This window comes from Ictalurus punctatus, chromosome 16, assembly GCF_001660625.3.
Source record: "Ictalurus punctatus breed USDA103 chromosome 16, Coco_2.0, whole genome shotgun sequence".
In the NCBI taxonomy this organism is placed as follows: Eukaryota; Metazoa; Chordata; class Actinopteri; order Siluriformes; family Ictaluridae; genus Ictalurus; species Ictalurus punctatus.
Genome location: NC_030431.2, coordinates 21329525 through 21345582, shown reverse-complemented (window position 1 = coordinate 21345582; position 16058 = coordinate 21329525). Strand labels below are relative to the sequence as shown.

Sequence of the window (16058 nt, the reverse complement as noted above, 5' to 3'; positions counted from 1 at the left end):
TCTCTCTTTCTATCTATGTCTCTCTCTATGTGTCTCTTTCTGTCTTGCTGTCTCTATCTATGTGTCTCCGTCTATTTATGTGTCTCTCTGTCTCTCTCTATGTGTCTCTCTCTGTCTTTCTACGTGTGTCTCTCTATCTATCTATGTGTCTCTCCGTCTCTCTCTATGTCTCTCTGTCTCTCTATCTATCTATGTGTTTCTCTGTCTCTCTCTATGTGTCTCTGTCTGTCTCTCTCTATGTGTCTCTCTGTTTATCATTCTGCATCTCTGTCTATCTTTATTCTCTTGTTCAAATGGAAAGTACAAAACTGTGTGCACAGGGTGAGTACTGTAAGTAAAAAAGAGAGTCAGAGAGAAATGCAAAGAGAAAGAAAAAAGAGTAACAGAAACGGATAGACAAAAAGAGATAAAGAGCGATTCAAATCAAGAAAGAAGGAGGGTCTGAGGAGACACCACGAGTGTGTGAAAGACAAACGGAAAGATACAGTAGATCGACAGAGCAGATGAAATTAAGGCTAAATGATTGACATGGAAACAAGAGAAGAAAGAACAAAAAGTGATAGAGAAAATAAAGGGATAGTGAGAAGAATAAGAGACAAAGAAGAAGAAAACATTAAACAAAGGAGGATATAGGGCAAGAGAGGGAGGGAGGGAGAGGGAGGAAAAGATGAGAACACAAGATTGAGGGATGAATGGAGAAAGCGAGATAGATATAAAGAGAAAGTGTTAGGGACAGAGAGAGGAGGAGGAGGAGGGAGGGTAGAGAGATCTACAGAAAGAAAGCGAGACAGAAAAATACAGAGCGATAGAGGTCAGGGGGACACAGAGAGAGAAAGAGGAAGAGTGAGAAAGAGCGAGACGGAGAAAGTAAGAGAGAGATGAGAACAAGCCCTCGCTCTCGCGCTTCTCTCAGTGAGCGCTCACACATGCGTAAGACATGCATGCCTTCTCTCCTCCTTCCTTTCGATCTCTGATCCTGCATCCAATCCCTCGCTCTAGTCACTTATCCTGCCTCAGCCTCCGTCCCTCGTTCCCTCGCTCTGTTTCTATCGCTAGAAAATGCACTTTAAAGTTGCTTAATGCACGCAGGGAAAGACACACACACACACACACACACACACACACAAGCATTGACTCTTGCACTCTGAGAGGCAGGATGAGCTAAAGCGACTCACTATGGGCAACTGTGTGAAATCTCCGCTTAACCGCCTCAACAAGAAGGTATGTTCACTACCCATTACAGTGTGTGTACGTGTGTGTGCTAGTGTACAATTTGTGTATTTGTGAGTGCATGTATGATTATGTGAGTGAGTGAGTGTGTGTGTGTGTGTGTGTGTGTGTATGTAAATGAGCCTGACTGTGCTTTTTTGGACTCTAGCTGACTAAACAGGACTGACTCACGCTTCCTTGTAGATTTGAGCATCCTTATGTGTGTGTGTGTGTGTGTGTGAGACAGAGAGAGGATTATAGCGCTGTGCTCTAACATATTGATCCAACTATATTTAGTAGATTTAGTTCTTTTGAGTCATCATTACAGCAATGTCAGTATCTGCGTTTCAGCCCATTAAGTAGTAAGTATTGTTAAGTAGGAAGCAATCACTAAGTATTTACTTAGGTTTAAGTGTTTACACGTTGTCCTGAATAAAGTAAACATATTTTGCCTTTAGTGGGTTAACAATATAGAGCCAGGAATAATAGTGAAATTCTGCGTTTCAGTATTCAGTACTCTGAAATAAAGTGCAGATGCATACGCAGGGTGAAGTTTTAAGGGGTGTATCAATATGCTTTGAATTTAAGGTTATTGTTTTGGGTTTTTTTTTTTTGGTTTTTTTTACAGCAAACAGCTCTTTTAAAACCAACCTGGTTTAAACTATTAAAAATCAAAAGTCCCAAAAATCAAATCGTTAATAAGCATTTATCAATCATAGACCCTCTAAATGTGTGATGATCTAGGAAAACCCTTTCCATTGTAAAAATTTGACATTTTTCTTCTATTTCTAGTTTTGAATATTACCTGAACTGAAATATATCTCATTTGTGTCTCCAACACAAGTAAATGTAAAAAGCAGATTTTAAAGGTAAAAAATTGTATTTAAAGATTTGATTTTGACTCCACTGAGTTTACAGATCGAATTGGCATGAACGTATCGAACGTGACTCGAAGGTTTTAGATGTCGTAAAGCCGAGTGCACGCTACATGATTTTCAAAATCGTACTATCGCTGATCCTTTTGCGTTACACTGCTTAAATTGCTTGGGTGCAGGTGTGTGTACGCACTTCCGAACGTTCACCTGGAGAGATCCCTGCTGAACCACACCTGTTCCCCAAATCCCACTTTCTCACACAAATAAAAGTGAGAGCTGTGACTTTGGAAACAAGAAATAAGAGAAAAATGTTGAAATATTGGTCAGAAAGATGCGAGCAGCGAGGATCGCCTGTTCTGCAAAGAGAACTGGAGCTACGGTGAAACGAAACAGCTATTTTTATAGGAATCATGTCCTGTTATGTTTTTATTTTTGCTGTTCCTAACAACCATTTTGGGTATAAAATAAATCACTTCTTATAGAAGCGTTATTACTCCCACACAAACAGATGGATGATAAACTGGATTCAAGAATCTGAGTTCCTCTCAGGCTCTCGTCGGTTGGTTCTCAGTGCTAAACTCGTTATTCCGTACAGATTTTCACTGAGCTTTTTTAGTGATTGTTGCAGCCAAAAACATGTTTTTTGTGCTTTCTTTTGTGGAAAACTACTTGAATTGGCATTTGTCTGTCACAGAGATGTTTGTTGGTAAATGAGACCTTTAGCTGGACTCATTTTCCAAGAGGGCTTCGGCTGAATGCGCGTTACAGCGACGTCACGTGACGCGTCTCGGCCCGCATCTGCAGAAAATCCGTGGTAATTTTGCACAAATGCAAGCTCCGTCCGAATATTGCAGAGTTTGCTTGATTTCGTGTTCATTTCTGCGATCGCAGAACTGACTAGTCGACCGTTCTCAGAGGGGTTCGCACAACACGCATGGCTATCTAGAGAAAATCGAACATGCTTGAAAATATCGAAGAAAATCACTGAGCAAAGCACACTATGTGAGCGGGAAATCAGGAATAAAATCGTGCAGTGTGCTCTAGGCTTTGGGCAGACTTACTGCATTTATGTGTGTGTGCATGTGTGCGCAAGTAAGCTGCTCGTGTTGTGACAGTAAAAGTATTTGCTTTGACTGTAAGAACCTTTAAGACATTAAATGCATAATTATAGGATTATATAAAAATGCTGAGAGAGAGAGAGAGAGAGAGAGAGAGAACGCGCTTGTTACTCTAATCACTTTCCCACTTTTGGATGATTGGTTTTACACAGAGCACAGTGTTTTAAGCTTGTGCTGTCTCAGCTTGTGCACTTGAACGAAATTTTACACTATTCACTCATATATATTTAACTATTTAATACCTGGATGTTCATATGACAGTAACGACTTTATTTTTTTTTTTGCGGAAATGACGGATAAGCACACAGTACTTCTCGTCATTGAGACACACTTCATCTCTCATTGCTTCTAACACGTTATTCAGAAATGTGAATGACGCACTACATCTGAGTCTTTCAGTGAAATGAGTACTCGTGCTAAAAATATGCACAGTACACAGTTTGAGCTTGTTTCGTACCCTAATCTTGGCAAACCCCCCAATCGTTGCGAAGAAAGACTTGAATTGAGTGAATTAGCGTTATTCTTATTTCATGTGAAAGCTGGATAACTAACAGTGTTACTGGCTTTTGCTTCATAGTGTATTGAGAGATCCTGGTTGGAAATTGTCTACACCCCACTGCAGTTCGCTTATCAGTGTGAGCTGTTAGTGGGGGTGTAAGAGAGCAGGACATACACTCTCTCTACCACACACACACAGATGGACTGTGAAGGTCATGCACGAGTAGAGGGCAGATGCTGATTTCACACACACACACACACACACACACACCGGTGAGCGGGACTGAGGACATACACAGAATTGCAGTTATGCACACTGTGCTGATGCTGTAATCTTTTGATGAAACAGGACTTTAGATATTGTAAGTTTGTTTTGTGTGCGCGTGTGTGTGTGCGTGCGTGCATGCGTGTGTGTGCGAATGTTGTGGGACTAAAAATGCATATTTTTCATAACCTATAATAGATGATTCATGGAAAAGGAAGTGTCACGTGTCAGGTGTTAAATGGATTTGCACATGAATACAAAAAAAGGTATTTTAATGATTATATTTCAAGGTGAAGCGTGGTTATAGAAAGCTCGGACAGGCAATATGCTCTTTTCTAAGTGCTGTACGATAAAGCAGTGAAGGACAGATGTATAAAATGTCTTTTACCTTTACTTGACATACATATTTGCAAATGTTTTAGCACCCCAATCGTGACATCACCAACTGTAGCAAATACAAAATCTAGATAACTGGTTATTATTACATTGACATGACTAGATAATAAGAAACCTTTATAGCAATTATTGTATAATAAGTAATAATAAGTAAAATACAGTTAGGTCCCTACGGTCCATAAGTATTTGGACAGTGACACAGTTTTGGTCATTTTGCCTCTATACACCACCACAATGGATTTGAAATGAAATATATTGATTGACTGAAGTACAAACTTTCAGCTTTAATTCAAGGGGTTTAACAAAAAATATTACATTAACCAGCTTAGAACAGCTACCAAATGCAAATTCAATGCTTGGAATCAACTCTACACATCAACTTCATTTCAAGTCCAATGTAGTGGTGTACAGAGGCAAAATAACAAAAATTGTGTCCCTGTCCAAATAATTATGGACCTGTCTGTATGTATTATGAGAAATCAGTAAATAGAGCGTAGAAGAATTAACAAGGACATGGAAAATTGTATAGATTATGGGTGACCACTGTGATTAAAACATTGCTGACGGTAACAATAACAGTATTATGGGTTTTAATTTTCACCCATGTGTAAAAACATATACATTTACGGTATTTGGCGCCTTACATTTATACCACTTAGCAGCTGAGGGTTAACGGGCCCAGCAGTGGCAGCGCTGGTATTTGAACTCATGACCCTCGGATCAGTTGTTCAACATCTTAACCACTGAGCTACCGCAGTCTTTAATATATAACACATATATAGAGAGAGACTTTCCGTCTCTGATCATTTCTGTGCCCCCTTGCTTGTCACATTCCTCCCCAAAACACTGGCCCACATCAGGACCGGAGGCGGAGCTACAAAGCTGTGGCCCGTGACGAAGGCGGAGCCTCGAGCCACACCCTGGCATCTCAAAACTCCACTTACGTACACAGCGTGCTTGGTCCTGCATGCATCTTTCTACGCAAGGGATTCGCTGAGAGCCGGCAGGCTGTACGTAAGTGTGTACACACACAAACAGACAAATCTACATAATAATCTGTGTTAATATATACAATATCTGTCAAAAATTAATAAGAAAATAATAGTAATAATAATAAATGTTCCACCAATTCCCTAAATATTTGTATTTACTTGTTCAGATAGAACTTGTCTTATAATTGATGTTAGACAGTGTTTTATTATCGACTGTAGGACAAATATATATTGTTGTGCTACGTGTGTCTAATTAGAGTGATTCAGATCCACAATATATTCTAGATTTGTTTTTCAGTCAAATAAATAGTCACAAATATTTCTCCAGTTAATTATACCTATTTCATACTTAGAGATCAGGTGTGTTTTCTTTCTAGAGCGTTCTAGGGCATTTAACTTGGACCCATTTCTTGAGGTTTATCCAAGGAGATTCAAAAACTTGTACCAAACTATTTATTTTGTGTTAGTTTTAGTTTTATTCCCAGAATGGACTTATTATTTATCCTCGATTATTGTCTATTAGTCATATATTTTGTTGTTTTTTTATGTTGTATATTTTTTTCTTTTTTTTATGTTGTATTTTTTCTTAATTTTGTTTTTGTTAATAAAGATGCATTTGTAATAAATGATCAGAATTGGTCTATTTTATGTCTGATACCCTTTCAGCTGCCATACCTGTATGATAAAAGTATATTATATTATAGAAAAATAAATGTTTTCTATAATGATAGTAATAGATTGCAAAAAATGTCCCACAACAAACTTTATCTAACTTAAAGTCCACCCAGTAGCCAGCTCTTCCCTACTGTAAACATGCTTCCAACTGATGCTCATGCTGCATCATAGGGCAGAATAACATACACAGAGAGAAAGCACTGAATCTGCCCTCTTCTGCATGCATGAGCTCTTAGATGTCCATGAATGGCTACCGTGGCTCTGATTGACAGGAGAGAGAGTATGATATTCCTCCCACCCAGAGAGCATGACCAATTTTGCTGTCTTGGCTCCCATGGATGGCTGTGGCATCATCAAGATTTGAGCTTGCCATCTCCCAAAAAGAAGGCAAACAATTGGGAGTGAATATACACTCAGGCCCTCAACTCAAAAGCCTCAACCAAGTACTTTTATTTACATTTAATACAAATTTAAGAAGCAGCCTTGTCAAATATAGTGTGTTCTGATTGGCTGAGTGCAGTAAAGGACCATCACACATTTACATTTATTCATTTAACAGACGCTTTTATCCAAATATACCGAAGCGTGTACGCCTCGATACAAGTTCAGTATCAGATCGATAAGAAATGACACCAATTATGGTGGTGTCTAATGCCTGGTACCATCTGATACTGATGCTCAGTATGATGGTACTATCTGAATGAAATATCTGACATCACCACAGAATGTCACAATACTGTAACCTCCTCAATTTCACAGCTAGACTTGAGGTTAGAAATGGACACTGATGAAGGACTACAGAATATTAACACAAATTGTGCATGAAAAAAATGATCTACAGTCTCTAATTGTATGCCTACAAGATGACGAACATGATATAAGTGTCTAAAATGCAGTATATATGGCCTGATACATATCATGTCCACACACCAGCATGTCATGCATTCCAAGGTAGATGGGGGCTGATAAACTGCACAGAGCCACAGATACTGTAGGTGTGAACACAAGCCCTTACCTCTGTATCACATATTATAAAAAGGTGATGAATTTCAAATGCTTGTTAATATTGCCTGTGATTTTTTTTTTTTGACCATTCTTGTCATTACTGTTGCTAATTTGCCAGGAAAGAAAAACATTTAAATTTAAGTGTGACTCACATGCATAAATAAAGGATAAAAACTTAACCCTAGTCTTGCTGAACCACACTGGTCACCTAGTGGTGGATGAACAACAATCAAACTCTGATTAAGAGAAGAAATAAAAATCATCTGGGGTGTTTGAAGTTACTAAAACACACTTGCAAAGTCAAACTGTCCAATGTTTTTATCATATTTATTACCACATTATGTTTACCGCTCAAAACATTTGTCGATCCTGCTTTAAATAAACTCTTTTTTTTTATTACAGATACAGAGTGGAGTCATTAAAACTGTAAGAAAAAAGGAAACTCTTTTCTGTTGCGATTTACAAATGTTTTTTGTTTTTTTTTCTTTCAGGACAGACAGCTAAGACCAGAAGAACTGGATGGTAAGATTTCTGAGATAATGCTAATAATATAATACTTTGTCCAAGGAATGGAAGGAAAGAATAGAAAAAATTCAAATTAAATTAAAATTCAAATTCATATTAATACTACATTAATATTACTAATTGAATTGGGCATTACTAATTGAATCACTTTTCTGTCATTTGACCACGTTTCATCTCATTCTTGGAAATGGTTCAAACTGATTCATAATTCGAGCTGATTCAGTGATTCAAAGTGATTCGATGATTCAAACAAGATTGGTTGTGCAAAAACAATTCTTTTAAAATGGTAATATTATTCTTATTTAAAGCTACTGTCACACAATAGCTATGTTTCCATCCACGTGTTTGTATGCGAATTTTTGGATATTGCATAAAAAACGCTGGATGGAAACACCAGATGCGAGTATAATCTCCAAAATGCTCATAAAAGACGTATGGGCTCAGTTAAGATGGATCATTTTTTTATTCGATGAGAAGACATCACATAAACTTTAATGGGAACATTTCTTTGAAGCACATCAAAAAGTCATGTGACTTTGCCTCAGTAAATGATGTGATTGGATAACTGCCTCAGAAAAGTAAAAATGGCAGAGAGCGAGAGATATGTTCCGCTGGAAGTCATGATTTTGTTCTCTTGAACACATGGGATGGATACGGTGCTTTATTCGCAAATATTTTATGCTATTTCATTTAAGTTAAATTCACAACTTGGATGGAAACATAGGTAGTGACTAATGTTTTTGGTTGTTCCAGTTTGATTTCAGAATGTTAGTGTAAAAAAATCTGCTTTTTCATCAGTGCTGATCTGTTGTTGGGTTTTGCAGAGCTCCGAGAAGCGTTTAAAGAGTTTGATAAGGACCGAGATGGCCTTATTAATTGTAAGGATCTGGGGGTCTGTATGAGGACGATGGGTTACATGCCTACAGAGATGGAGCTGATTGAACTAAGTCAGCAGATCAACATGAATAGTAGGTTCCTCAGACCAAACAGCGAGACAACATCAGCCATTTTGGCTCCATTCCATGTGTCATTAATCTAGATCTAGATTAATTAATTAAATAGAGAGTTTACTCTCAAAATTTACTTTTGTTCTTCCGTCTTCTTGCAGTGGGAGGTCACGTGGACTTTGATGACTTTGTGGAGTTGATGGGACCAAAACTGTTAGCAGAAACAGCTGATATGATCGGGGTGAAGGAGCTCAGAGATGCTTTTAAAGAGGTGAATACAGACAGAGGCAGAAATCCAAGACTCCAGTAAAATGGAACATTTGGCTCTAAATGATCTGAAGATCGTTCCTGTAATAGAAATCTGATTTTAAAAAGATTGTCTATACTAATTTGAGGAAAAACCATGCTTTGTGTTGTTCAGAACAGACAGGGTTAAACTGGTGGATGTGTACCAAAAGACCGTGAGCAAAATGTTTTTTCAATGCTTTCAGTTTGACGCTAATGGAGACGGTCAAATCAGCACATCTGAACTACGAGAGGCCATGAAGAAGCTTCTGGGACGACAGGTTATAGCTTTCTTTTCATCTCGTCTTTCTTTCATTCTTCTACAACAATGTATTACACCACATGTCCTTCGAAAGTGTGAAACCTCCTGCGACTAGTAACCAAAACCTGTGAAAATCGGACAAAATGAGATTTATCTGCTCTCATGTGCAGCAGACCTGGAATCCAGTTTATAACTCATCTATTTGTATCCATAAGACTTTATCGGGCATGTCATACCCAAATGATTGCTAGGAACAGCAAACATAAAAACAAACACAACATAGTGGGGCACAGTATAAAAATAGCTAGTTTTTGCACTATATATCCAGTTCTTATTGCAGAACAGACAATCCTCACTGCCTGCATCTCCCCAGCCAATATTCCCCCCACATGTTCATTATTAACAATGCTGCAAAGTCACATTATAGACAACTTTCACGTTTTTTGCATGAGAAAGCGGGACTGGGGACCAGGCATACTTTTGTTGGGATCTCTCCGGGTGACAGTTTGTGTAGACCTTCGATCTTGTACACCGCTATGTCCACCAAACAACATCCATCCATTTTCCACACCGCTTATCCTACACAGGGTCATGGGGGAGCCTGGAGCCTATCCCAGGGAACTTGGGGCACAAGGTAGGGGACACCCAGGACGGGGTGCCAACCCATCGTAGGGCACAATCGCGCACACGTTCACACACCCAGTCACATCCTACGGACAATTTGGAAATGCCCGTCAGCCTACAACGTATGTTTTTATACTTGGGGAGAAAACCGTAGTACCCTGAGGAAACTCCCAAAGCACGGGGAGAATATGCAAGCTCCACCCACACAGTGCTGAGGTGATTTGAACTCCCAACCCCGGAGGTGCAAGGCAAACGTGCTAACCACTGTGCCACATATAAGCAAGAAAGCTTAATTTCTGCCTTGTTTATATTCATGCTGTACTTCTTTGTTTTATATTGCAGGTTAGACGCAAAGAGCTGGAGGACATCCTGAAGGACATTGATCTTAACGGTGATGGACATGTGGACTTCGAAGGTATGTGTTTGCATCGGCCGCTGTTTAGAATGTATGATGTGTGTATTTCAGTCTGACTGTGAATAAAGGCCCTTTCACACTGAGCGCGATGCGATAAACCTAAGCAAAGCGCTGATGCTCTTTTTCACACCGAACGCAAAACGATTGATCGCGGAGAATGCATTATACACCTGCACACTAGGTGGCGCAGATCGACCTAATGTCTTGACAACTGAGAAGAAGACTCACTTAAATGGGGCGGCTGTGGTTAAGGTGGTAGAGCGGGTTGTCCACTAATCACAGGGTTGGCGGTTCGATTCCTGGCCCACGTGACACCACATGCCGAAGTCTCTTTGGGCAAGACACTGAACCCCAAGCTGCTCCCGATGGCAAGTTAGCGCCTTGCACGGTAGCTCTGCTACCATTGGTGTGTGAGTGTGTGTATGAATGGGTGAATGAGAACCAGTGTAAAGTGCTTTGGATAAAAGCGGTATATAAATGCAGACCATTTAAATTTTGGTGCATAGAACCATAAGGCACACAAACTGTTAAGAAGCACAGAAAACATGTTTTTGTAGTCGTTGCGATGGTTATCAAAAAGATTTTCTGTTCTCAGACACCAATGATAACAAGAACTCAATATCCATACACTTCTCTCTTCCGGAATACTTTTCTTCTGTGTTTACACTGGTTTTCCAAACAGCATTTTGTGCTCTAGCGCCACCAATCTCACCCTTTTATGTAACAGCAGTGGCTCCGGGTACGTGATCTAAAGCTCAAATCTGATTAGACGGCCCGTTTCATCGTTGGGCGACGGGGGAAAAAAATTGACACACTGGTCAAAAAAACATCCTGCTTTGTCGCACCGCAATTGATCGTACCCAGTGTCAATCGCTCCATTTGGATCTACTGATTCGATTCAAGAGCGTCATCGCGTGGTACATTCACGTCGCTTAATCGTGCTCAGTATGAAAGGTCCTTAAGGCTACATGCCAAACTGCACACTAATATGCTCAAAAGAGCAATCTAGCTATAGTAGATACTATTCAATGAAACACGTTTGCTATGTTAGATAAAACTGCAGCAAAGCTTTTGGGGTTGTTTTTTCCCCTCAGAGTTTGTGCGCATGATGTCACGCTGACATGGAGGAACGACAGATGAGAACTGAAAGGTGCTAGGGAGATTAGAAGAGACATTTGGAATACAACCTCAGACCTCTGACCCTGCAATGAAGTGTGGAAGCCCTTTGCATCTCCTTTATAAAGACTACAGGCTGATCAAACAATGCTGCAAGAAAACATTTTATATCTCCAGCTCTAACAGAAGCACATCTTCCTGAAGATAATCAACATATCGCTGCAATACTGTGACTTCAGATTCTTGGATATGCATTGGATATGCAATATTACTTCTTTGTTTCTGTATTTATGTGGAGATGTTTGTTGCCGCGTGAGAGTGAGTGTGTGAAGCCCATTTCACAAGAGACGCAGGAAATGTGTCCTTTAAGCATCATTCAATGTAGCTTTTTTATACCAGAACAGCGTGGCAAGCAGTGCAGCAGGGGGTTACAGGTACACTAAGCTTGATTTTATGTTTTGAATCTACTTTTGTTGCTAGGGTTTTCTAGCTAGAAACACAATGAAAATATTTCTGCTACAATGACAAAAGCACATCGAGACAAATCTCCACCAGTATACCCTCACTGGAGAGCCAGTAGAAATTGTGAATAATGTGTACATAAATAAGCTGACCCTGACACAAGAAGCAAAGAGCACAACACAGTGATATACTGGGGAAGACCTGTCAGGTTTTTTCCCCAGGCCGACTCTATAGGAATCTCATATACATAATAAAATGCATGAATTTGCTTCAGTTAATATAGTTCCATTGAGTAAAATTACAAAACTAATCAAGATATATTCCCAAAACGTTCTTTCTAGATACCTCTATACACATGCTTATGTGATTTGGTCTTGTTAACAGTTAAGAAATGGTATCGGTAGCTTTATTTTATCATTTGTCAAACATAAAACATTTGAGTGTTTTCTATTAAAACAATATCCTATGTGGAATGTATTTACCCATATAAATGATAACTTACACTCACCTTTCATATAGGAATAGGAATGCATGTACACCTGCTTATTCATGAACTTATCCAAACAGCCAATCATGTGGCAGCAGCACAGTGCATCAAATCTTGCAGATACAAAACTGGACAGTTGAAGATTTGGAAAAATGTCACCTGGTCGTTTTTCCAATCAACTGTAGCCTCTTGTTCTTGAGTAAGAGGAGTGGAACCTGACATGGTATTCTGCTGTTGTAGCCCATCCACTTCATGTTTCGACATGTTGTGCATTTGAGATACGTTTCTGCTCGTAAAGAATGGTTACCCTAGCCTTTCTGTAAGCTCGAACCATTCTGGTAATTATCTTCTGACCTCTCTCATGTTTTTTGTTTTACGTACCATTCTGTGTCAACTGTAGAGACTGTTGTGTGTGAAAATCCCAGGAGTTTCTGAAATACTCAAACCAGCCCACCTGGCACCAGCAACCACGCCACGGTTAAAGTCACAGAGATCATGTTTTTTTCCCATTCTGATGTTTGATGTGAAACTGAGCTGTTAACTGATCCTTTAGACCTGTATCAACATGATTTTATGCATTGTGCTGCCGCCACATAATTGGCTGAAAGGACAATTGAATGAATGTGCAGTTGTACAGTGCCCTCCACTAATATTGGCACCCTTGGTAAATATAAGCAAAGAAGGCTGTAAAAAAAATGTCTTTATTGTTAAACCTTTTGATCTTTTGTTTAAAAAAAAATCACAGAACTACTCTGCTCTCTATTTTTTATAAACCTGTGTTTTGTTCGCAATTGTTTGATATCCATAAAAGCAGAGTATTTTTGTGCATTTTTGAACAAACGATCAAAATTTTAAACAATAAAGACAATTTTTCAGTCTTCTTTGCTCATATTTACTAAGGGTGCCAATATTAGTGGAGGGCACTGTACACATTCTGATGATTGCATGTAAAATATATGAAAAGGCTGGTCATTATGATCCTATATACGTATGAAAAGCAGCAATAATTAATCAGTTTGTATATTGTAAAATATATTATACAATACAGCAATTTAAAGGATTTCCATGCCATGTTGCGTCAGCTGTAAAATGGGTTGTAGTTGGTGTTTGTGTTTAAAAAAAAAATCTCTTGAAAATCAGGGTGATGCAAACGATGCAATAGAGGAACCATTTTTTGGTTTCCTTAAATGAAGTTATTAAACATTTTACAAGAATAGACCCACTTAACTTTATAAATATTACATAATACATATTTAATTTATGACCATAATCCAATTATTCAAATATTAGGCTCATTATTTAAATGTGTACAGTACTACTGGGTTATTTATTGGAGTCATAAAGCTATATTTAAACACTGACAGAACACATTCAATTCAAGCAAATAGTCAAATCAGCTAATAAGTATTATTGTATAAAAGAACACAATAATAAATCTAACTTTAATAATAGTGCATTGGGATTTGCACCACTGTAACATAAATCAAAGAATCAGCTATGCTTCCTGACCCTTCTTTGAGAACCAGGGTCCCGAAGAAGCTTTTGATGAGTGGATTATGGTTATTCAGGAAATGGTTCTTCTTTACGTCAAAAATAGTTTAAGAATTGTGACCCAAAAGGTTCTTCATCAAACCTAAAATGATTCTTTAAAGGACCAACAATAGTCCTTCTCTGGCTTCGCTCTAAAGACCATGTTCTAGCACCTTTATTTTTAAGAGTGTAATGTGAAGTAGTAGCCTTTTAGCTAATTAACATGGAAGTCTAGTATATTCATTTGTATATTAGTGATGTAGAGTGAAAATCTGTTGGAAATATCTTCATTAACATTCCCACACTCTTTACTGTGATGTACATTGATTCCTTTGCACTTTTAAGGGACATATCACCTTCTGTCATAGCTTCGTCTGATAAAACGTTGCACTATGTCAAACGTCGAGCCATGTAGGATTCAAGTTACTAGAATAAAGGCACCTACACCCTATGTAGTGCATTAGATTAAATATGCAGTAATAATCGCTGTATACTGTACCATTATGAGATAGTGTATAAAATAATGACACTATTAGTGCAACAGGGAGCCCTGCTTCCCTATGGGCAGTATATAGGATATAATATAGCTACTTCTACATCGTATGCATTAGTTCATTATGTGTGCAATCAGCGGGTATTTTGGATACAGCTCTCTATACAAAGTGCCCGGCATAGGGTATGAACTTGAAATAATGAAATAATTCAATGTAGTATACAGCCAATATGCAGAAGTGTAAGATTCAGGTCTCTAATGCACTACATAGAGAATAAAATGCACTTACGCTCTATTTAGAGCACTATAAACACACCACATAGGGAATTTTACCTGTATTCCACACCCTATGTAGTGCATTACACCCAACAGGGAGCCATTTGCTTTTGATTCAGCTCTGTAATAAACATAACATTTATTACAGAGCTGAATCATTAAGGATAAAATAATAACACTTACACTCCCTGTAGTCTAACATGCAAGTGCATCAATTTTGATGCACTTCTCATATTAGGAAGCTCAAAAGTACATTTATTTTTATGTTGTGACGACAAGAATCTCCTGCATGAATATAATATTGACCTAGTCATAGACAAATGTTGACCTAGTTGGAGTTATGTGTGCATTCATTATCTTTATTGTGTGTGTCGACATCTGTTTAACATATAAAAAGACATCTCAAAAAACTCAATGTGTGTAAAAGAAAGAAAGAGAGGAGAGTATTCTGTATTCTGTATGTCTTCCTTGAAAGTGTCTTAATTTTGTTCAGGTTTGTTTTAACTGTTTGATTCTATGCATGCAGAGTGGAAGAGTGTAAACTTTATTAAAGGCTTGTGTTATGGAAAGTTTTCTTCATAATCAGATGTGCTTGTTGAACATCCCTTTCCAAAACCATGGGCATTAATATGGTGCTTGACCCTTCTTTGCTGCTATAACAGCCTCCGCTCTTCTGCGAAGGCTTTCCACTAGATTTTGGAGTGTGTGGCTGTGGGGATTTGTGTTCATTCAGCCACAAGAGCATTAATGAGGTCAGGCACTGACGTCGAGTGAGGAGGCCTGGGGTGCAGTCAGCATTCCTGTTCATACCACAGGTGTTCAGTGGTAAACCACCTTGGCAAACCATGTCGTCACAGACTTCACTTTTTGCACAGTGGCATTGTCACGTTGGAACAGGTTTCAGTGAAAGGATACAGTAGTGTATGTTATACATATACCCAAAGGCCAAACATTCATCGTTCGTTCATCTTCAAAAAACACTTCATCCTTGCAGAGTCGTACTGGATCCTGAGGTTATCCGTGAAACACTGGGTGAGTGATGTAAGTCCATCGCAGGGCATCATGCACTCACACATTTACACACTCATTCACCCCTAGGTGCAATTTATCTTAATCAACCCACCTAATTGTGTGTTTTTGAAAGGTGGAAGGAAACCGGAGAACCGAGAGGAACCCACAAGGACCCAGGGATAACATGTAAAACTCCACACAGGCAGTAATAAAACCTCAGGATTGACCCCGGAAACCAGTAGCAATGCTATGGGGTGTGCAACTGGGCAACATTGGCTGCTTATTAGTGCTGATCCTGATTATGAAAAGTGCATGTACATTGAAAAAATAAAATAAATTTTTAAACAAACAAAAAAAACAAAAACAAATAAAAACTGCAGCGCTCTCAAAAGCCTTTAATGTCTGTTTCTACTCATGTAAATATTTTAACTGCAAGATCCTGTAAAATGATGGTCTAGCGCGCCACCTGCTGGACAGAGACAGTTTTACAGCCTCCTTGGACTGAAAGATATTTTTATTTTCAGAAAATAAAATAGTCAATGATGTACTCAGTTTAATTACAAGCACAAACAAGAGCAGATATGACCTAAGC

At 38.7% G+C, this 16058-nt stretch overlaps 1 protein-coding gene across 1 annotated transcript in view; it reads left to right on the top strand.

Annotated features, from left to right (window-relative positions):
* cabp1b (calcium binding protein 1b) overlaps positions 1 to 15775 on the top strand; it is a 25628-nt gene extending 9853 nt beyond the window's left edge. Inside the window, exons 2-7 of the mRNA XM_017488280.3 lie at positions 7525 to 7555; positions 8383 to 8526; positions 8667 to 8776; positions 8997 to 9071; positions 10019 to 10091; positions 11186 to 15775. Coding sequence (XP_017343769.1) covers positions 7525 to 7555; positions 8383 to 8526; positions 8667 to 8776; positions 8997 to 9071; positions 10019 to 10091; positions 11186 to 11211 — 459 coding nt within the window. The 3' untranslated portion in view covers positions 11212 to 15775. The remainder of the gene's footprint in view (positions 1 to 7524; positions 7556 to 8382; positions 8527 to 8666; positions 8777 to 8996; positions 9072 to 10018; positions 10092 to 11185) is intronic.
* The last annotated feature ends 283 nt before the right edge of the window (positions 15776 to 16058 follow it).